Source organism: Mesocricetus auratus, unplaced genomic scaffold (genome assembly GCF_017639785.1).
Source record: "Mesocricetus auratus isolate SY011 unplaced genomic scaffold, BCM_Maur_2.0 Super-Scaffold_15014, whole genome shotgun sequence".
Lineage (NCBI taxonomy): Eukaryota > Metazoa > Chordata > Mammalia > Rodentia > Cricetidae > Mesocricetus > Mesocricetus auratus.
This window is the reverse complement of record NW_024429186.1, coordinates 33,101,506-33,124,923: the sequence shown is the minus strand read 5'-3', so window position 1 is coordinate 33,124,923 and position 23,418 is coordinate 33,101,506. Positions and strand designations below refer to the sequence as shown.

Below are 23,418 nucleotides of genomic sequence, written 5' to 3'. Positions count from 1 at the left end.
CTAAGGCAGAAGCAGGTGCAACTCTGCAAGTTTGAGGCCAGCCTAGTCTACACTGTGAGTTCCAGGGCAGTCAGGGCTACATGAAGAGAGCCTGTCTCAAAGAAAAAACAAACAAAAGAGAATGTGGGTCTAAATTAACTCATGGGTTAATCAAGGAAGGAATCAGCAATGATCTATGTAACTTCATAGATGGGGAGAGAGAGGAACAGAATGAGAAACTGAGAAAAGCTAAGTGGATGTCTGTTTCCTCGGTTATGTTCATGCTTGCTACATCATGATTTCTTGGTTGAAGAATATTAGAAATCCCCAATGCAAAAGCAGAAGAGGGGAAAGATGAACCTGGAGAGTTCAGACAGAAAAGAAGGGTGGATCCTGCACACATGTCCATGTGCACATATTCAAGCACATGATTTGTGTTAAAGCCAATTGGGACAATGTGACACAAACCTTTCCTTTCTTCATTTGCATTTGATGGTCAGAATGACATTTTGATTCGGCATACCATTGACAAGATGGTCTAAAAATTTGCTTTGTCTATTTGATGGGAAAGAGCAAGAGGCACCACTCAGTGGGACGTGCAGATTGAAACTCTTTCTCCGACAGTGGTGAGCAGGGGATCAGGTACTTCCCCCACAAGCTGACAAGACTGGAAGGATGCCTTTCCTGACTGCAGGTTCAAGAAGAACTCTGTACTGTGTGATTGCCAAAGGAGCCTTATCTAAATGGAAGGAGAGAAGTAAGTTTTGGCAAGGTAAGGGCAGACCCCAATCTTTCTGATCAGCCTGGAAGGCTTGGAATGGTAGAAAACCTTGATAACGTAAGAAAAAGGTATAACCTGGGGGAAAAAATTGGAGCTAAAGCTCTATAGAGTTGGGTAAGATATGAGATGGGTGTGTTGTGTTTCCTGGCAGTTTTCTGGCTTTACAGAAAGAAAGGGGGACAGGCTCTGAGCATCAGTGAGACTCCTGCCCACCAGGTTCTCATCCTCGAGCTGTCTACTCCCACAGGAAGCAGAGGGCACATTTGTTCCGTCCCTCTCCGTGAGTCACCTCAGAGGGTCCTGGAGGAGAGGGTGTGGCAGGTGGAGGCTAGCAGAGCTACTGAGGGCACCGAGAAGAGGCTGGTGACTGTGTGGACACAGCCCGCCTCCTGGGAGCTCGAGACTGTGGGAGCCACTAGGATGAAGGCAGAAGGACAAACTGACAAGGCTGGGTTAGGAGAGAAAGTCTTACAGGGGACTCCCCTGGAATGGGAATCAGGAACCTGGCTGCTGTTGGATGAGACCGAGGAGGTCAGCAGGAGCCTGGCTGTGAGAGACGTGAGAACAGCTGCTGTCAGGGAGTCAGGGAGGCCCAAAGGAGGCTTCAAGTCAGCTTGAGGCGAGCTGTTCCATCACCCAGCTTTCTCTTCACTAGAATGAGACAGCTGGCACCCCATGCCCGCAAAGATGCACACCCTGTTTCTGAATGCTCAGAGCAGTGTTTGCTGGGAGACTGGGTGTTGGGAGAGGACAGAACTAGGGTGAGCCAACGTCCCACTCTGTTCATGTAAAAGATGCTTGACCGGGTACCTGTCAGACGCCCTCGTGATTTCCTAACCTTACATCGGTGACAAAGTCACCAGAGCAGCACCTGACAGAGTTACCCTCCCCAACGGCCAGCCGGGTAAGTTAGAAGTAGGGTAAAGTTCATGGCAAGCTCTCAACTGGGTAACTTGTGCTCAAGGCTCCGGGATGCGAGCCAACAGCAGGCTCAGCAGGACAATGTGTTTGTGCCCAGGCTGGCTGAGTGGAAATCAGACCTTCCATGTAGCTAACTCTCTGGATGGCAGTGTGCTCCTTTAAGGACAAAGGACGAGGCTTATGTAAGGAGAGAGACACAGGCTCTCAATGACTTCAGCAGGGCAGTGCTAACTTTCCATGTTCCACGCCTTAGCTATTGTCTTAGGGTTTCTATGGCTGGGAAGAGACAACCCGACCATGGCAACTCTTTTTTTTTCTCTTCTGAGACAGGGTTTCTCTGTAGATTTGGAAGCTGTCCTGGAACTCTCTTTGTAGACCAGGCTGGTCTTGAACCCACAGAGATTCACCTAGCTATGCACTCTCCCAAGTGCTGGGACTAAAGGTGTGCGCTACCACCGCCTAGCTTGTAACAGGCTTTCTTTTGGGTGACCAACCAACTCCCAAATCATGACATGGAGACTTATTATTAGTTATGAATGCTCGGCCTTATCTTAGCTCTTATTTTAATCTGTTTCTCTTTATCTATGTTTTGCATTGGGCCTTTTTACCTTTCTCTCTTTCTGTATGTCCTTCTTTCCTGCTTCTGGCGTCTGTCTGTCCATCTGGTGACTTCTGGCCTCAGGCGTGTTCTTCTTGTTTCTCTCTCATTCCCTTCTCTCCTCTCTTGAGTCTAGATTTCTCCTCCTACTTATACTTCTGCCTGCCGGCGCTGTCTCTCCCTTTCTTGCCTAGCTATTGGCCATTCAGCTCTTTATTAGACCAATTAGGTGCCTTACACAGGCAAGGTGAAACAATTGCAACACATCTTTACATAATTAAACAAACGCAGCATAAACAAACGTAACACACCTTTACAAGGTAAAGTAATATTCTGTAGCATAAACAAATGTAACACATGTTTACATAATTAAGATAATAGTCTGTAACAACACTCAGGCATAAAGTAAAATAAATAAATCTAATAAAAATATAATTTGAAGAAAGGAAGGATTGGCCAGCCTGGTCTACAGAGTGAGTTCTAGGACAGCCTCCAAAACAATACAGAGAAACCATGACTCGAAAAACCAAAAAGAGAAAAAAGAAAAATAAAAATGAAAAAAGAAAGGAAGGGTTTATTTTTGCTCACAGCCTTTTCAGTCCATACCTGGCTGGCCCCAATTCTTTGGGCCTGACCATCATGGCATCAGAAGGCAGGGAGACAGGAAGAAGACAGCAACAAGATGTACTCTTCAAATACATGGTTCCACTTCCTTCAACGAAGCTCCACCCAAGAGTTCATCAGTGGGTTCACTTACTGAAGTTAGATCCCTCATGACTCACTCACCCACTCCCAATAACACTGTCAGCACAAGTTGCCATTTTGGGAAACACTTTAAGAGAAAGTAAGTCTAAACTATGGTGGGACCTCAAGAGTCGCTCTGACCAGTAGATAGATATTTAGAATGTAAAATAAAATAGAATTAAAACTCATCAGTTAAATTATATTATCAGCCAAATGGATTTAGCAGGTGTACAGAATACTTCATTCTGCACTGACCCAGGACCTGAGCTATGTAACCAGATCTCTTTTTACATGTTGTTTTGCCACCAAATCTCACCCATGCTTAAATTCACCCTTTAATACAGCCTGGTCTACAAATCAAGTTCCAGAACAGCCAGGGCTGTTACACAGAGAATCCCTGTCTCAAGGAAAAAAATAAGAGAGAAGTTCAAGGTCATCCTTGGTTACATAGAAAGTCTGAGGAAAGTCTGGGCTACCTGAGACTCTGCCTCCCCCCAAAACCAAGGAAACACACACTCATAAACAAAGGTAACCAAGGACAAACTAAACTCAAAATTAGCAAAAGGGAAGAAATAATAAAATCAGAGCAGAAATAAAGAAGACTAAAAAATCAGTCAGAGAAAGAATTGGTGAAACAAAAAGTTGGCGAACCTAGAGCTTAAGCAACCAAGGGAGGGGAGATGACCCTGATACACAAAGTTAGGGGTGAAAACAGTGCCTTGTAACCAGCACCACAGAAATGAAAAGGATCATCGGGGAGTGGTTTTAAAAACTACACGTCAACAAGTAAGAAAGCCTAGAAGAAACAGGCAAATTTCTGGTGGGCACATATGACCTAAATTAAACCAAGAGGTTATAAAATTTAGTAGTCACCAAGTAATGAGATTAAATCAGTCTTCCACTGAAGAAAAGTTGGGTAGTATGGATTCCCAGCAGTGTGGCTTCATAATGAATTGTACCAACATCTTAAGGAAGAATGCGTGTTCATCCTGATTCTTCACACAGAGCAGCATTTTGCTGTTATCAAAATCTGAAAAGATATAAATGAAAGGCAAAAGGAAAGAAGGAAGGAAGGGAGGGAGGGAAGGAGAGAGGGAGGGAAGAAGGGAGGAAGGAAGAAAAAAAACTATAAACCAGGGCATTGATCGAGTCTTTGACCTTTCTCTAGTTGTGACCCACTTCTCCCCTCAGAAGGTTCCCTTCAATAAACTATCTAATTAGCAGAACTAAGAGGAGGAGGAGCAGAGAGGAAGGCTTGATTTCATTCCAGGGATGTAAGAATGGTCAAATACATGAAAATTATTGGGTATAAGGCAACAGAAAAATAATCAAGGGTAAAAATTGCACAATCATTTTTCTAGATACAGACAAACATCATTCCTTGGTTAGGAAATATGATTTTGTGTTGAGAAAACCCTAAGAACCTACAGTAAGACTCTCAAAACCATAAACAAATTCACCGGAATAGCAAGGTATGAAAACAAAGTGCAAAAATCAGCAATGTTTCGTTTTTGGTACAAGGTCTCAGCCAGGTAGTCCAGGCTAGCCCCAAACTGTTAATCTTCCTGCCTCCTCTCCTCTGCATTGTGATTACAGCTGTGAACAGCTGTGCTCCATCCTGCCCGCCAGTCAGTATCTTTTTTATACATCAGCAATGAGCTTACTGGGAGAAAAATTTGGAAGCTATCCCATTCATGAAACTCTGAGAATAATCCAGGAGTAAAGCTAACTAAGAAAGAGGAGAACAAACTTCTACAATAAACATTACAAAATCCACTGAAGATAAAGGTTAAGGACACAGGAAGATAGAAAAACCTGTATGTTCATGGGTTGTGAGAGTAACTATTGTTACAATAGCTAGCCCAGAAAGAAAACTACAGATTCAGTGCCATCTGCATCGAAATGACAATGACACTATTCATACAACTAGAGAAAAAAATCATACCATTCCTACAGAAGCACAAAAGGTCCCAAATAGCCAAAATAATCATGAAGAAAAAGAAATCTTGGCAACAGCACAATATAGAATAAGACATATTGTGGAGGGGCTGAAGAGACCAAGAGCACCAGAAACTCTTCCAGAGGACCTGGGTTCGAGTTCAAGCATGGGCAAGGCAGCTCATAATCATCTGTAACTCCAGCTGTGAAGGATCCGATGCCTTTTTCTGGTCTCCTTGGGCACCAGGCAAGCGCGAGGTGCACAGACATACATGCAGGCAAACCTGTCAGACACATGAAGAATCAGTCAAACAAACACAAACCACTCCAACACATAAAATAGACATACTAGGGGCAGGAACATACTGTCGTAGTAGCAAAGCACATTGTTCTAGCATAAAAGCAGACACACTGGCTGATGAAACAGGACCTAATGCAGTTCTTGTCCAAAAGTAGGTTCCTACAATTTGAATTTAATATCTTCTATTGCTCCTACTAGCATGCTGTTTCTGGTCTCCACGTGGTTTTCTCCAGAGGTTTGCCTCACTTGGCAGTCAGTATTTGACCTTACAGTTGAGCCTCAAGAAATTTCCACTCACTGCCAGGTATGATGGTACATCTCTGTAATCCCAGCGCATGGGAGATGGAGGCTGGAGGATCAGGAGTCCAAGGTTATGCAAGGAGTCTGCTTGCATAACTAGCAACCTCAGTTAAACGAGACAGAGATAAAGCGAGAGAGAGTTGATTTCAGGTCTCCTCACACTTATCATAATTTGTCCAAGAGATATATAAACAAGTATCTTTCTTCCAGTTCAGTGTGGGGTTGGGGCTGACCCAGGTGCCACAATTTCTACAGTTCAACTTTTTCATAACGAACCAATAACTGAAAGCCAGTGTCACTGAATCATGGACAAATTCGGGGGCTTTGGAGGAAAATCTGTCAGGGAGTGTCCTTAATTTGAGATAGCCAGAGAAATTCAGCAGTAGGTCAGGCAAAGGATGTTATCTTTGTAGTGAAATCCTGACTCTGAAGGGCACAGAAAACACTGCTTCAGTTTAACTCTGGAGACAGCATGTCATATATTTGGGTAGTAAGTGCAGCAACCTCCAGTCAGTGAGCTACACTAGAATATCTATGGTTTTACTGTCCTCTGGTGGGCACAGAGACCCTTCAGTGCCAAACTTCCTTACAGATATGGTACTCTCACCCAACGCTGGGCCTCCGAAGCAGTTACCCTTTCCTGCGTTTAGGAGCTGAGCATCCCCGTGAAGCTACTTCCTGTCGTCAGTCCCAGGCCACGGCCTCATGTCCCTTTTCCCTCATCATTAGAAAATCATCTGTAAGTCTCTTCATGCCCTCTGGGGCATCATGGGAGGGGAACAAAATCTGCTTCTCTCTGGGTGGTGGTGGCTCACGCCTTTGATCCCAGCACTTGGCAGGCAGAGGCAGGTGGATCTCTGTGAATCTGTGGCCAGCCTGGTTTACAGATCGAGTTCCAGGACAGGCTACAAAGCTACACAGAGAAACCCTGTCTCAAATAATAAAATAATAACAACAACCCACTTCTCTCCATTCTGCTGGCATGTTTCAATTTTTATGTTTGGGTTGAGGAGCCAGGCAAGGCTGTTTTTATTTGGGGGGGGTGTTTTGTTTTTTTTCAAGCTGAGCATTCCCACAATGCTCATATAGAAAGAGGTATTCCAAATACCCAGCAGCAGTTGCTTTATTAGCAGGAATGGGGAGAAAGGTCATGAAAACCAGGACCTGGGGTGCAATGCAGTAACTTCAGTTTACAACTATTTATTGAGCTCATGTTTGTCAGATACCTTCTACCTGCTTATCCTTGCTTCTCCACGAGGCTCAGTATTCAGGTTTGGCCAGCTGACCTGCAGAACCGGATTCAGCCAAGCAGAGGCACTGGCGAGATACCAATAAATGGAGAGTGAAATCAAATTATTCCACCTATCCATACCTGGGTACCATCCAAGGTCACTTGCCTCTGGTTCAGAAGACTGCAGTTACCATCAGGCAGCGGCTTCCCTTTAGGTTGGGGATCACAACACTTCACCAAACGCTGTTGTATTTTTTTGTTCCCAACCTTCCCATGCCTCTATAAAAAAAAATTGTAGTCCCTTTGTGAAATTTCTCCTGCTGCCAAGTTTGCATGGATTACTTGCTTCTGGTTAGAACTCAGACTCAAAGAATCCCAGTGGTAGAAACCCAAATTGACAGGGGCAGCAGTTAGATTTGGGACGGGGGGGGGGGGACGCGGGGGGGGGGGAGGAACGACACAATGCTCCTTTCCCAAGTGAAGCCCAGGTTAATAGCAGTGCATCTTCTTATTTAATAGTCCCAGCAGACCTTTCAGATAAGGGAAATGCATCCAGAAAACTGTGTACTTTTCTAAAGGTCCTCAACATACAAGAACAGTCAGATTCCATAAACACTGAGCTGCTCTGGATAGATATACAGAGACCAAGAAATTTCGGGGGAAATGCTTGATCAGAGACTGAGGGTTAAGAGGGGATCCGGTCATGCATGTTTCTTGGGAACATCCTGAATTTCAGTGTGGAACTGCAGCTTCTATTCTTTTCAGCACCGACTGTCACTGCTTTGACTTAGCCATATTTCGTGGATTTCCGGGCGAGTCTTTGTTCTTAGAAACTTTCTCCTTTTGATTTTGCATAAGAAGTTGTCACAAAATCGTAGGATGTGTCCGAGGCCAACCAATGGGAGTGGAGCGAGTCGTCCCGCCTGTGACTACAACTCTAGGAGTCCTGGTCCATCTGCCCCATCTAGTGCAGCCCTGACATGACGGTGACACTGAGCCTGGAGCCCGCGGGCCGCAGCTGCTGGGACGAGCCGCTGAGCATCGCCGTGCACGGCCTGGCCCCCGAGCAGCCCGTCACGCTGCGCGCCGCCCTGCGAGACGAGAAAGGCGCGCTCTTCCGCGCCCACGCGCGCTACCGCGCCGACGCCCGCGGCGACCTGGACCTGGCGCGCGCGCCCGCGCTGGGCGGCAGCTTCTCCGGGATCGAGCCCATGGGGCTGCTCTGGGCCTTGGAGCCCGAACGGCCCTTCTGGCGCCTGATCAAGCGCGACGTGCAGACGCCCTTCGTGGTGGAGCTGGAGGTGCTGGACGGCCACGAGCCCGACGGCGGGCGGCTGCTGGCGCGGGCGGTGCACGAGCGTCACTTCATGGCTCCCGGGGTGCGGCGCGTGCCCGTGCGCGAGGGCCGTGTGCGCGCCACGCTCTTCCTGCCTCCAGGTGAGCTGCCCTCCACCTTCCCTTTGCTCAAAGTTCCTCTGTGGTTTTAAATGAAGAAAAAGGACTTAGGACTCAGAGGAAAGGAGACTGGACCGGACTGGAAAGGGTTTGTTATGAAGATGTTGTTTCGCGGAAGCTGGTTCTTCAATTCTACAGCTAAGTTATAAGATCTTTTAAGGAAAGGAACAAGCTACTTGTAATATAAAATTAAAACTAGTGGTAATAAATCGGGTGGTGGTGGTCCACGCCTTTAATCCCAACACTTGGGAAGCAGAGACAGACCAATCTTTAAGTTCGAGGCCAGTATGGTCTACAGAATGCGTTCCAGGACAGACAGGGATACACAGAGAAACCCTGTCGGAAACCATAGCTGTTTGAACATATTGTTTTAAATGTTAAATCTGTTTTGAGCTGTGCATCATAGTCCAGCAGGTTGGGACACTAAATCAAAAGACTGTCTTGAGCTTTGGAGTTCAGGCCAGTCTGGTCAACATAACAAAACCCCTTTTCAAAACAAGGGACATTTCTCTATCTTTTCTTTTCTGTTTTAAATATAATTTTATTTAACTTTATTTTATGTGCATTGGTGTGAAGGTGTCAGATACCCTGGAACTGGAGTTACAGACAGTTGTGAGCTGCCACATGGGTACTGGGAATTAAATCCCGTCCTCTGGAAGAGCAGCAACGCTCTTAACCACTGAGCCATCTCTCCAGCCCCCTTTTTCTTTTCTTTTCTTTTTTTTCGATACAGGGCTTCTCTGTGTTGCTCTGGCTGTCCTGGAACTCACTCTGGAGACCAGGCTGACCTTAGACTCAGAGACTGGCCTGCCTCTGCCTCCTGAGCACTGGGATTAAAGGCGTGTCCACCACCGCCGGGCCAAGGGATGCCTTTTGATTCTGCGTTTTTCTTTCCATTTCTACGCAGTTAAAGTAGAGGGAGGCCTTTTTCTGTCTGCTGGCAATCTGAGAGCCTTGCATAGTCTTACATAAAAGGATGCCTACTTAGCCTCTCAAGTAACCAACGAAATGCAAAATAAAAAAAACTACGGGATATATTGCATAGCTTAAGAGTAACAAAACTTTCAAAGCCTAACATGTCCAATTAATGTTAAATGCTTGGCGGAAGGGCCATTCAGTACATAGCTAGAGAGAGTTAAGTTATTCCGGGAAGCATTAGGTTCATTAAGTTATCCCGGGAAGCAACTAGTTTTTAACTTGGTAGATTAATATGTAACTCTACCATTTTGTGACACATGTGCACTGGAAAGCTTATTGCTTGGAAATAGTCAAAATGCACCCCTCCCAATAATGGAGTCAATGAATAAATGGAGGCATAGTAATTAATCCACAACTGCCAGCATCTTGTGCTCAACTCAAACTGGAATCACACATAGGGAAGCTCTCCAATGGCTGGTCCTTCCCCCTCGTGTTCAGGAGCCACAGTAGCGGGAGGCAGGAGCAGCAACTTGTGGCATCCTCCAGTGTCAGTCCTGCAGGCCTTGGGTATCGGGTCCCTTTGCTTCTGGCCAAGGCCAGCGTTACATCCTCAGGCACCCTGAACCTCTGTAGATGACAGCTGTCTGGAATCTTCTGGTGACCAGCATCTCCTCCCCACAACTTTTGTTCTTTAGTCTTGGCTCCCTGCTCTCTCTCGTTATCTCTGGTCACACCTTTCTTCTTCTCCCCCAGCTACTCTTAAAGCGTGTGGTTGCTTCTTCAGCCAGATGCCTGAACCCTTTCCCAGCCCAGTGACTGCTGCCACGACAACCCAGGAAGCCTGCCCCTTGCCAGGATTACACTCGGAGGATAACTCCAGGCTCACACACTTGCCAGCTGCTTGGCAGTTGTGGTATGCATTCAGGAACTGGATGCCAGGTGCTGGGCACACGCCACCACACAGGGTGACTGAGGGGTGACAGCGGCAGCCTACTTCAGTGGCTTCATAACTTTCTCTGCTGGGCTTACTTTCAATGAGGGCTAAGCTGGTAACGTAAAGGCAATGGGGTGTAGTGAGGGTTAGCCCACATTGAGAGTAAGCAAAAAAGATCACTCGGGAGAAGCCTCTGCCTAGTGTTGCTAGCCACACCAGGGGAGGCAGCATTAAAAACAGTATCTCTCAGACGACTTGCTGAAGAGCCTGTCTACATAGTTAGAGAGTGATCATCTGACCTATTCAGCCTAGCCTCTGAGCACCAGTCACAATTCCTGAGATTTGTGTGTTAGACCAAACACAGATTTGCCTTCAGGTACAACTATCAGACTAACAGGGGAAACGCCCCCCTCCACACATACACCAAGGTGGAAAGGGTTGTTAAAAACGAGCCTGGTACAAGTTGTTTGGCCACAGCTACACCTAGTGGCATTTTTTAAAACTCTTTGCTCTTGGGGGGGTCACCACCCAACTCCCAAATAAATACACCGAGTCTTATTCTTACTAATGAATGCGGGACCTTAGCTTGGCTTGTTTTTAGCCAGATTTCCTTAATTTAAATTATCCAGTCTAACTCTTGCCTCTGGGCTTTTACCTGTCTATATACCTTTCTTCTTACTCTGTGGCTTGTTGTGTAGCTGGCCCCTGGAGTCCTCCTCTCCTCCTTTTCTAGATCTTTTCTCTTCTTCTCCTTCTTTTAATTCTCTTTGACTGCCAGCCTCACCTATCCTTTCTCTTCTGGCCTGCACACAGAACACGGTATATATAATAAATCTTAAAAAAGAATGCAACAAATCTATGCATCGTTAAACAAATGTTCCATAGTATAAACAAATGTAACACATCTTCAACTACTATTCTACAATAGTAACACCCAGTCATGGTCTTTGTGTGGTCGTCTCATGGAGTGTTTAAGATGGCTGGTGCTGGTACAAGGTGGCCAAGGCTGCAAACAGTCCAATAGCTGTTGATTAGGGAATCTGATTGCCCTACCAAAAGAGTCTTTGATCTTATAGGAAAAACTTTTAGGAAAACGGACAGCAGGATAAGAACATCAAGTTTATAGACTTCAATATAAACTTGAGGAGCTTGTTAATACTAACACTGGTTTTTAACAAACTTAAACAGTGCTCATCACTTGCCCGTGCCCAAGGCACAGGTGGAGCCAACCCCCCCATCAGTCTCAATTCTGCTAAGACAACATTCATGGGGTAGGCAAACTAAAATATTTATTTGTTTAGTGTACATGTGGGGTACACATGTGGGAGCCCAAAGTGTAGTTTGAGTTCTCACCTAGTATGTGGGTCCTGGGGGTTGAACTCAGGCTGTCAGTTTGACAGCAAGTGCCTTGTTCGATAAAAACAAAATATGTAAGGCACACATATAAGAGGTGGTGATACCAAGGGGCATCCGTACTTCAAACCCTCTGTGGTGCAGAAGAAGGAACAGGCAAAAGCAGGGCTTTCTGGTGTCTGTCAGGTGTTTGCTGAGAGTCTTATCAGGGCTCTCTACAGGAATCGGATTGACAGAAAGGGATTCCTTAGGTCAGCTATGGGCTCTGTCCTCCAACAACAGCTGTTTACACGGGAGAGGTAGAATGTAGTTGTTGAAAGTTACACCGACCGGATGCCTCGGCCATCCCAATCTGATGAGGAAAGCCTCGAGGATTCCTGGAGAGCCACGTTGGAAGGCCAAAGAATCTGGGTTTCCTGTGTCAGACAAAGTGGCAATAGGAGAGATGTGCTTATCAGCAGACAGAGCAAACACACCAGGACTCCTTTGCCTCAGATGCTCCGTATCTGGACTGCCAGCAGCAGGTGCTACCCAGCTAAGGGAAGGGTCTTTTCTCCTCATTTAATCCTTTCTGGAAATGCCCAGGGGTGTGCCTTATTGATCCCAAAACCAATGGATTTGAAATCATGATTAACCATAACACTGAGTTATTTAAATTTGACATGTGGAAGACAAACCCCCTTATATAAACAGTGAAAATATTTAGGACACAAAACCATGCAAATGAACATGCAGCCCTTTGAGTCTATGCCCATTCACTCAGCAGAATGCATTTGAAATTCACGTGACCTTCTACTCGTCAGGCCTTTCTGTTTCCTCATAATGCTCCCTTCTATGATGTGTCCATTCACTAGCTGAAGGCTTCTGGGTTTGTTTACAGTTTGGAGACAATGAATAAAGCCGCTACACACACTTGAATCCTGCACTGAACTGTGTTCTTGTGTGAACACAGCTTTTCATTTCATTTCTCATTCATTTCATTCACAGAGAGCAAGGACTGGGCTCCACGGTTACGTATGGATAAGTCTGTGAACCAGCGCCCGATGCTTCTGCAGACTGCCCTGTTTGCTTTGCGTCACACGGTATCATGTGATAGCTCTGGTTGCTGCACAGCCTCACCAGCAATTGGCATTGTTCAGTTTGGGGGACAGAAGAGGACAATATTTTTATTGTTGTCATTGTAAAGGTTGTGTGTGTGTGTGTGTGTGTGTGTGTGTATGTGTGTGTGTTTGTGTGTGTGTGTTCTGAGCCATGCATGCTAGCGTGCATTCCTACCCCAGTCTTCTAAATGTCCCCTTAATGTCTTTGTAAACCATTGTGGAGCTTTGAGGCTTTAGGTGTGAAAGGGGACGTAGCCCAGGCTACTCTAGATACTTGAAGGTAGGAGGACAGTATTTTTACTGTCTGTTGAAAACCTTGTCATCCTCACATGTCTATTAATGCCACTGCAAACACTTTTTTTTTCAAGACAGGGTTTCTCTGTATTGTTTTGGAGGCTGTCCTGGAACTTGCTCTGTAGACCAGGCTGGTCTGAAACTCACAGAGATCTGTCTGCCTCTGCCTCCCAAGTGCTGGGATTAAAGGCGTGCACCACCAATGTCCAGCTGCAAACACTTCTTAGTAATGTTTAGTTTTGTTTCTTCCCCAGAACCTGGGCCCTATCCCGGGATTGTGGACCTTTTCGGAGTTGGAGGTGGCCTTCTAGAGTACCGTGCTAGTCTGCTGGCTGGGAAGGGCTTTGCTGTCATGGCTCTGGCTTATTATAACTACGACGACCTCCCCAAGGGCATGGAGACCATGCGCATAGAGTACTTTGAAGAAGCCGTGAACTACCTGCTCAGCCACCCTGAGGTTAGATCTCCCTCATTTCATTGGCTCCTGTCATGTCTCCTCATCAGGTGCTTGGTTCACAAGTGAGGAATGATGACAGCCTCTCTGTCTACTTCACAAAGAGCTCAAGGCCATTGGAGATCTCTAGGTTTGATACAAGGAAAGGGAAAGAAACAGGTAGGGCCACCGCCAGCCAGTGCTCCTTAAATGATGTGCTCAGCAGCCCTCTCCTGCCTGTGTCCCTGTGTCCCCGGGTCCCTAGGAGGCATAGGGTGAACTTGACAGTCAACAGCAGGAGACCAGGGCTCTGAGCTTTGCAGATCCAGCCCAGCACAGGCTGAGGTGGGAATCCTGCTTGTTTTATAATTTTATAACCAGAACTTAAAGTGACCGGCAGCGTTGGCGCGCTCAGAGAAGCAGAGCTGCGTCTGGAGAAGTTTGAGAATAGATCTTGTCCATTTCCCGTCCCACGACTTTGTCACTTCTGCTCTGTCTACTCCTTTGATAACTAGATATCCTAATTTCATCTTTGTTGCTGTAGCTGAAAATAAAAATATCCCAACAAAAGCAATTCATGGAGAAAGGGCTTATTTTAACTCACAGTTACAGCTCACAGTCCATCAAAGTAGAGAAGTCACTGGGGCAGATGCTGGTCATATCATATTCACAATGGGGACTGCAGAGCCAAGAATGTGCCATGCTAACGCTAAGCTCTCTTTTCTCAGCTTTATACAGCTTAGCTTAGGAAATAATGCCACCTACATTCATAGTGGGCATTCCTACTTCAATAGTGACATTAAAAAATTCTCTTAAGGAGCTGGAGAGATGGCTCAGAGGTTAAGAGCCCTGGCTGCTCTTCCAGAGGACCTAAGTTCAATTCCCAGCACCCACATGGTGGCTCACAACCATCTGTATTGAGATCTGGTGCCCTCTTCTGGCCTGCAGAGCACTCATATATAAAATATAAATAAAAAATTCACTTAAAGGAGTGTCTATAGGTCAACCCAGCCTAGGTTCCTCATTTTAGCCCCTTCCCAGGTAAGTCTAGACTGTGTCAAGGTGACAATTTAAACTTTCCTAGTAGGGTAATTAAAACATCATTGATCATGTAATTATTAGAACTTTAATGAAGAGTTACATTTAAAAGTGGTCAAGGGTACTGTTGCCAAAGGAGTAGGAGGGAGGAGAAAGAGATTGATTGATTGATTGATTGATTTGATTGATTGATTTCTATAGGAGGTCAGCCAAAGAGCCATTTGCTTATAGGCAGAGGACGCTGGCATTCAGGGCAGGGGCAGTCCTTGTGCGTCAGCGCCAACCCCAACCACCCAGAAGGCACCGCGTAGGGATGGAAGAAAGGAGGCACAACAGACATCTTCCCACAGGTTTGCAGGGAACCAGGGTGCAGAACAAAGTCATAGCTAGTGTGGCCCGGGACACAGGGCTGTGAGGAGATAGAAGAGGCTCAGAGCAGGGAGGACCTGGGGACCAGCAGAGAGAAGTCGAAAGAGGGGAGGCTGGAAGTAAGTGTGGGAGGCCAACCCTGGAGCAAGATCGTGGACAGCATCCCAAAGGCAACTAGAGGTGGCCGCTGAGATTTTGTGGGACATCTGAGAATTTGAGCTGCCATGGGAGTAGGTAGATTGGGGAGTGAGAAAATGAGACATCCTCCTGACAGCTTCGGTCTCCTCAGTGCAGTATGAAAAGCTGAAGGTGGGGGTGTGGGGGGGGAGGGGGGTCTCGAGGTCGGGGAGGATGTGAGGTGGCCGTTTGGAGAAGTGGGAAGATGTCTGGCAGGGCTGATGGGCCACGCCAGTGCTGGTGTCAAATGCCAGATCAGCCAGCAGGAATGTGCCTTTCTGATAGCCCCACCAGGCCTGGAGGAGGTGAGCATGTGACTTCACCAGGATTAGTCCTTTCCTGGGTCAGTATGACAAGGGGATGATGGCAATAAAGGAGTGTAAGGCGCCCGCAAGGGGGGCACTCTGACGTGGAGGGGCTGACTGGCTGAACATGGGTGATCTACGGCGGGGAGGAGGCTGTTAAGGCCTCAGAAGGCAGAAAGGCATGTTTCTAGAAGGACTAAGCAGGAGAGATGGTGGCCAGAGATGCAATGCTTAAAAGTGAGATTGTTTTGAACCTGAAACAATTCATGCTAGTGACAAGAGGTTTGGGTTATATAAGTGGGAATGGTTGGTGTGGTTGGGTTAGAGGAAAAGATCATAGGAGTTCTACAAATCCTTGCAAAGACTAATGACAAGGAAACTGTGACAAGAAAGCTATGGGGAAGGACTAGATAAATGTCCCCAGGCTGTAGTGCAGCTGTAATGTAACTAGATGGAGTCCAAGTCAAGGCCAACTTCCTCTTGGCTTTCTAGCTCTCACAGTGTTCCGGGGCTAAACCTCCATTTATAATTCGTTTCTTTCTCAGGTAAAGGGTCCAGGAATTGGGCTGCTTGGCATTTCCAAAGGGGGTGAACTTGGCCTTGCTATGGCCTCCTTCCTGAAGGGCATCAAAGCTGCTGTTGTCATCAATGGCTCTGTGGCTGCTGTTGGGAACACCATATACTACAAGGATGAGACTATACCCCCTGTGTCTCTTCTGAGAAATCAAGTCAGAATGACCAAAGACGGCCTCAAGGATGTTGTGGATGCTCTGCAAAGCCCTTTGGTAGAAGAGAAGAGCTTCATCCCCGTGGAGAGGTCTGACACGACCTTCCTGTTGCTTGTAGGTCAGGATGACCACAACTGGAAGAGCGAGTTCTATGCCAATGAGATCTCCAAACGCTTACAGGCCCATGGGAAGGAGAAGCCCCAGATCATCTGCTACCCAGAAGCGGGGCACTACATTGAGCCCCCTTACTTCCCACTGTGCAAGGCTGGCATGCACCTCCTGGTGGGTGCTAATATCACCTTTGGAGGGGAGCCTAAGCCTCATGCCGTGGCCCAGGTGGATGCATGGCAGCAACTCCAGACTTTCTTCCACAAACACTTGGGTAGTAAGAGTTAGGAGGTCATTCCTAAAATATTACCCATTATCTGATGGTTCTGGAGAAAACTTCAAATATACTATCAGAGTATCAGTTCTGTCTAATTCATATGGATATATTCTAATTCCTTAATTTTTTTTCTTTCTTTCTTTTTTTTTTTTTGAGACAGGGTTTCTCTGTGTAGCTCTACAATGGCCTGGAACTTGCTCTGTAGACCAGGCTGACCTTGAACTCCTGTAGATCTGCCTGCCTCTGTCTCCCAAGTGCTGAGACTAAAGGCGTGTGCCACCACTGCCCATCATAAGTTTTTTCTTTATGTAATAAAATAATAAGTGCCTATGAAAGACTGACGGTATAGCACAGTGGTAATGCATTCGTCTTCTGAGCATCGTGCCCTGAGCTCATTCCCCAGTGCCATGAGACAGCAAAGAAATTAAAGCTTACTTATAAAAATAGTGCCTGTTGAGCTGGTGAGACGGCTCGGTGGGTAAAGGGGCTTGCAGTCATGCTGACACCCCAGGACCCACATGGTGAAAGAGAGAGCCAAGTCTGAGAAGTTGTCTACACACACACATACACACACACACACACACACACACACACACACACACACTTGTGTAAATAAAATGTCATCTAAAATAGTGCCTATCCAAAAAAGGAGTTATTTTATATCATGATTTAAAGGGAACCTTAAGTATGAACATTCTTCTTAAAATAAAAAATTATTATAGACAAACTGATGGTGTCCTTCAATTCTTGGGCCAAGGTCGCTATTATTATCTTCCTTCAAGAAGTGGTTTTGGGGTGACTTGGAAGCCTCTTTTCAGATGCTTGATGCACATAGAGGAGGTAGTGAAAAGATTTTTGTTACACACATATCCAACAAGAACATCGATTTTACCAAGCAAACCAACAATGGGAGAAGAGTCCCCTGCATTTGATGAGCTCTAGGCCACGACAACATGGGGGGGGGAGAGGGAGGAAGAGCATCTAGTCCAGGAAGCAACAGAGCATCTGGAGGAGGAAACAGAGTCTAGGAATCCCAAGCTGTGTCAGCCTTCAAACCTGCCTGTGAGGCCAAGAAGAGAATGTGTGTAAGCATGCGCTCTTGTCCCCACGTGTAGTATCAGCTACTGGTCATGTGAGCACATGAGGACTCCTTCACCCAGTGCTAGGTTCATAACTGAGCCCTTATAACACAAGATAGGCAGTTAAGAGAAAGCCACAGAAACCTATTGAAATTTATTAATTTTGTTTTGATTTTTGGGACAGGGTTTCTCTGTGTAGCCCTGGGTATTCTGGAGCTCATTCTGTGGATCAGGCCAACATTGAACTCGCAGAGATTCACTTGCCTCTGCCTCCTGAGTGTTGGGATTAAAGGCATTTGCCGACATCACCCGGCCCCTCAGATTTAGTATTATTAAGCACACATGTGAGCATGCCTGTGTTCACAGAGGCCAGAAGACTTCATGCGGTTGTTTTTTGTTTTTGGTCTTATACACACACACACACACACACACATACACACACACACATACACACACACACATACACATACACATACACACACACACATACACACACACACATACACACACATACACACACATACACACATACACACACACATACACACACACATACACACATACACACACATACACACACATACACACACACACATACACACACATACACACACATACACACACATACACACACACACACATACACACACATACACACACACATACACACACACATACACACACACACATACACACACATACACACACATACACACACACATACACACACACACACACACACACTCTTTTGGCTATGGCTCTGTGTCTTTTGGGGGACCCGCCACCCAGCTTCCAAATAAATAATACGCATGAAGACTTATTCTTTTTCTTTTTTTTTTTTGGTTTTACAAGACAGGGTTTCTCTGTATTGTTTTGGAGGCTGTTAGTCCAGCCTGGCCTCGAACTCACAGAGATCCGCCTGCCTCTGCCTCCCGAGTGCTGGAATTAAAGGTATGTGCTACCACTGCCCGGCCCAGACTTATTCTTTATATGAATGCCTGGTCTTAGCTTGGCTTATTTCTAGCCAGCTTTTCTTAAACTATCCCATCTACCTTTTGCCTGTGGATTTTTAACTTCCCCTTTTTCTGTATCTCTTTCCTTCTTATTTCATCTCTGGGCTATGTGGCTGCAGGGCTGGCCCCTTCTTTTCTCGATCCTTGATCTCTCTTGCTTGCTCCTCCTCCTCGATCCTAGATTTCTCTCCCATTTATTCTCTCTGCCTACCAGCCCCGACTATCCTTTCTCTGTCCACTTATCAGCCATACAGATCTTTATTAGACCAATCAGGTGTTTTTGACAGCAGAGCATCACAGCTTCACAGAGCTAAACAAAGGTAGTCAAAAGAATGCAACAGATCTTTGCATCATTAAAACAAATGTTCCACAGCATGAACACATGTAACACATCTTAAAAATAATATTCTACAACAACTTCAGAACCCTTGGAGCTGGAGATAGAGGTGATTGTAAGTCACTCAACATGGGTGCTAGAAACTAAATTCTGGTCTTCTGTGAGAGCAATACATGCTCCTAACTGTTGAGTCATCTCTCCAGCCTCAGAAACTTGTTTAATAAAGGCATTGCATGAGATGATTCAGTGGGGAAAGGAACTGTCTGCCAAGCCTGACAACCTGTGTTCAAACCCTGGAACCCACATGGAGGAAGAGAGAATGGGCTCCTGCCACTTGTCCTCTGATTTCCACATGGGCACCGTGGCACACACCTGTCCCTTCCCCATATACAGATAAACAATTAAAAAGTTAAAGAGTCACATAGCGTGAGAGCCTTCAGAAATTGAGACCCAGGTATGGAGCGGTAGCTTGGTTAAGAATACACTAAGCACAAGTCATAGATCAATCCAGAGCGTGACTCTTCAGGCAGCATTCCTCCATGCTTTCTGCCTCAGGGTCCTGCCTGGAGTTCCCACTCTGACTTCTCTGAGTGCTGGACTGTTGGGCAACATTCCTTTACACTGTGGGAAGATGTGTCACTGTGATTGGTTGAATAAAAAGCTAAACGGCCAAAAGCTAGGCAGGAGTTATAGCAGGGACTTCTGAACAGAGAGAGCTCTGGGAATAAGAAAGGAGGAGACGCCAGCCAGATGCAGAGAGAAAGACGGTCAAGAGAGGTGAATGCCTTTAATCTCAGCACCTAAGGCAGAAGCAGGTGCAACTCTGCAAGTTTGAGGCCAGCCTAGTCTACACTGTGAGTTCCAGGGCAGTCAGGGCTACATGAAGAGAGCCTGTCTCAAAGAAAAAACAAACAAAAGAGAATGTGGGTCTAAATTAACTCATGGGTTAATCAAGGAAGGAATCAGCAATGATCTATGTAACTTCATAGATGGGGAGAGAGAGGAACAGAATGAGAAACTGAGAAAAGCTAAGTGGATGTCTGTTTCCTCGGTTATGTTCATGCTTGCTACATCATGATTTCTTGGTTGAAGAATATTAGAAATCCCCAATGCAAAAGCAGAAGAGGGGAAAGATGAACCTGGAGAGTTCAGACAGAAAAGAAGGGTGGATCCTGCACACATGTCCATGTGCACATATTCAAGCACATGATTTGTGTTAAAGCCAATTGGGACAATGTGACACAAACCTTTCCTTTCTTCATTTGCATTTGATGGTCAGAATGACATTTTGATTCGGCATACCATTGACAAGATGGTCTAAAAATTTGCTTTGTCTATTTGATGGGAAAGAGCAAGAGGCACCACTCAGTGGGACGTGCAGATTGAAACTCTTTCTCCGACAGTGGTGAGCAGGGGATCAGGTACTTCCCCCACAAGCTGACAAGACTGGAAGGATGCCTTTCCTGACTGCAGGTTCAAGAAGAACTCTGTACTGTGTGATTGCCAAAGGAGCCTTATCTAAATGGAAGGAGAGAAGTAAGTTTTGGCAAGGTAAGGGCAGACCCCAATCTTTCTGATCAGCCTGGAAGGCTTGGAATGGTAGAAAACCTTGATAACGTAAGAAAAAGGTATAACCTGGGGGAAAAAATTGGAGCTAAAGCTCTATAGAGTTGGGTAAGATATGAGATGGGTGTGTTGTGTTTCCTGGCAGTTTTCTGGCTTTACAGAAAGAAAGGGGGACAGGCTCTGAGCATCAGTGAGACTCCTGCCCACCAGGTTCTCATCCTCGAGCTGTCTACTCCCACAGGAAGCAGAGGGCACATTTGTTCCGTCCCTCTCCGTGAGTCACCTCAGAGGGTCCTGGAGGAGAGGGTGTGGCAGGTGGAGGCTAGCAGAGCTACTGAGGGCACCGAGAAGAGGCTGGTGACTGTGTGGACACAGCCCGCCTCCTGGGAGCTCGAGACTGTGGGAGCCACTAGGATGAAGGCAGAAGGACAAACTGACAAGGCTGGGTTAGGAGAGAAAGTCTTACAGGGGACTCCCCTGGAATGGGAATCAGGAACCTGGCTGCTGTTGGATGAGACCGAGGAGGTCAGCAGGAGCCTGGCTGTGAGAGACGTGAGAACAGCTGCTGTCAGGGAGTCAGGGAGGCCCAAAGGAGGCTTCAAGTCAGCTTGAGGCGAGCTGTTCCATCACCCAGCTTTCTCTTCACTAGAATGAGACAGCTGGCACCCCATGCCCCGCAAAGATGCACACCCTGTTTCTGAATGCTCAGAGCAGTGTTTGCTGGGAGACTGGGTGTTGGGAGAGGACAGAACTAGGGTGAGCCAACGTCCCACTCTGTTCATGTAAAAGATGCTTGACCGGGTACCTGTCAGACGCCCTCGTGATTTCCTAACCTTACATCGGTGACAAAGTCACCAGAGCAGCACCTGACAGAGTTACCCTCCCCAACGGCCAGCCGGGTAAGTTAGAAGTAGGGTAAAGTTCATGGCAAGCTCTCAACTGGGTAACTTGTGCTCAAGGCTCCGGGATGCGAGCCAACAGCAGGCTCAGCAGGACAATGTGTTTGTGCCCAGGCTGGCTGAGTGGAAATCAGACCTTCCATGTAGCTAACTCTCTGGATGGCAGTGTGCTCCTTTAAGGACAAAGGACGAGGCTTATGTAAGGAGAGAGACACAGGCTCTCAATGACTTCAGCAGGGCAGTGCTAACTTTCCATGTTCCACGCCTTAGCTATTGTCTTAGGGTTTCTATGGCTGGGAAGAGACAACCCGACCATGGCAACTCTTTTTTTTTCTCTTCTGAGACAGGGTTTCTCTGTAGATTTGGAAGCTGTCCTGGAACTCTCTTTGTAGACCAGGCTGGTCTTGAACCCACAGAGATTCACCTAGCTATCCACTCTCCCAAGTGCTGGGACTAAAGGTGTGCGCTACCACCGCCTAGCTTGTAACAGGCTTTCTTTTGGGTGACCAACCAACTCCCAAATCATGACATGGAGACTTATTATTAGTTATGAATGCTCGGCCTTATCTTAGCTCTTATTTTAATCTGTTTCTCTTTATCTATGTTTTGCATTGGGCCTTTTTACCTTTCTCTCTTTCTGTATGTCCTTCTTTCCTGCTTCTGGCGTCTGTCTGTCCATCTGGTGACTTCTGGCCTCAGGCGTGTTCTTCTTGTTTCTCTCTCATTCCCTTCTCTCCTCTCTTGAGTCTAGATTTCTCCTCCTACTTATACTTCTGCCTGCCGGCGCTGTCTCTCCCTTTCTTGCCTAGCTATTGGCCATTCAGCTCTTTATTAGACCAATTAGGTGCCTTACACAGGCAAGGTGAAACAATTGCAACACATCTTTACATAATTAAACAAACGCAGCATAAACAAACGTAACACACCTTTACAAGGTAAAGTAATATTCTGTAGCATAAACAAATGTAACACATGTTTACATAATTAAGATAATAGTCTGTAACAACACTCAGGCATAAAGTAAAATAAATAAATCTAATAAAAATATAATTTGAAGAAAGGAAGGATTGGCCAGCCTGGTCTACAGAGTGAGTTCTAGGACAGCCTCCAAAACAATACAGAGAAACCATGACTCGAAAAACCAAAAAGAGAAAAAAGAAAAATAAAAATGAAAAAAGAAAGGAAGGGTTTATTTTTGCTCACAGCCTTTTCAGTCCATACCTGGCTGGCCCCAATTCTTTGGGCCTGACCATCATGGCATCAGAAGGCAGGGAGACAGGAAGAAGACAGCAACAAGATGTACTCTTCAAATACATGGTTCCACTTCCTTCAACGAAGCTCCACCCAAGAGTTCATCAGTGGGTTCACTTACTGAAGTTAGATCCCTCATGACTCACTCACCCACTCCCAATAACACTGTCAGCACAAGTTGCCATTTTGGGAAACACTTTAAGAGAAAGTAAGTCTAAACTATGGTGGGACCTCAAGAGTCGCTCTGACCAGTAGATAGATATTTAGAATGTAAAATAAAATAGAATTAAAACTCATCAGTTAAATTATATTATCAGCCAAATGGATTTAGCAGGTGTACAGAATACTTCATTCTGCACTGACCCAGGACCTGAGCTATGTAACCAGATCTCTTTTTACATGTTGTTTTGCCACCAAATCTCACCCATGCTTAAATTCACCCTTTAATACAGCCTGGTCTACAAATCAAGTTCCAGAACAGCCAGGGCTGTTACACAGAGAATCCCTGTCTCAAGGAAAAAAATAAGAGAGAAGTTCAAGGTCATCCTTGGTTACATAGAAAGTCTGAGGAAAGTCTGGGCTACCTGAGACTCTGCCTCCCCCCAAAACCAAGGAAACACACACTCATAAACAAAGGTAACCAAGGACAAACTAAACTCAAAATTAGCAAAAGGGAAGAAATAATAAAATCAGAGCAGAAATAAAGAAGACTAAAAAATCAGTCAGAGAAAGAATTGGTGAAACAAAAAGTTGGCGAACCTAGAGCTTAAGCAACCAAGGGAGGGAGATGACCCTGATACACAAAGTTAGGGGTGAAAACAGTGCCTTGTAACCAGCACCACAGAAATGAAAAGGATCATCGGGGAGTGGTTTTAAAAACTACACGTCAACAAGTAAGAAAGCCTAGAAGAAACAGGCAAATTTCTGGAGGGCACATATGACCTAAATTAAACCAAGAGGTTATAAAATTTAGTAGTCACCAAGTAATGAG

At 46.0% G+C, this 23,418-nt stretch overlaps 1 protein-coding gene across 2 annotated transcripts in view; it reads left to right on the top strand.

Annotated features, from left to right (window-relative positions):
- LOC101843592 (acyl-coenzyme A thioesterase 1) overlaps positions 1-17,009 on the top strand; it is a 20,508-nt gene extending 3,499 nt beyond the window's left edge. The window contains exons 1-3 of one of the 2 annotated variants that reach the window (XM_040742781.1): positions 7,739-8,230; positions 13,102-13,304; positions 15,715-17,009. In XM_040742781.1, coding sequence (XP_040598715.1) covers positions 7,774-8,230; positions 13,102-13,304; positions 15,715-16,293 — 1,239 coding nt within the window. In that variant the 5' untranslated portion in view covers positions 7,739-7,773 and the 3' untranslated portion in view covers positions 16,294-17,009. Of the gene's footprint in view, positions 1-7,738; positions 8,231-13,101; positions 13,305-15,714 lie in introns of those variants that run through there. The other variant, XM_040742782.1, reaches the window with a different exon arrangement.
- Positions 17,010-23,418: the final 6,409 nt, after the last annotated feature.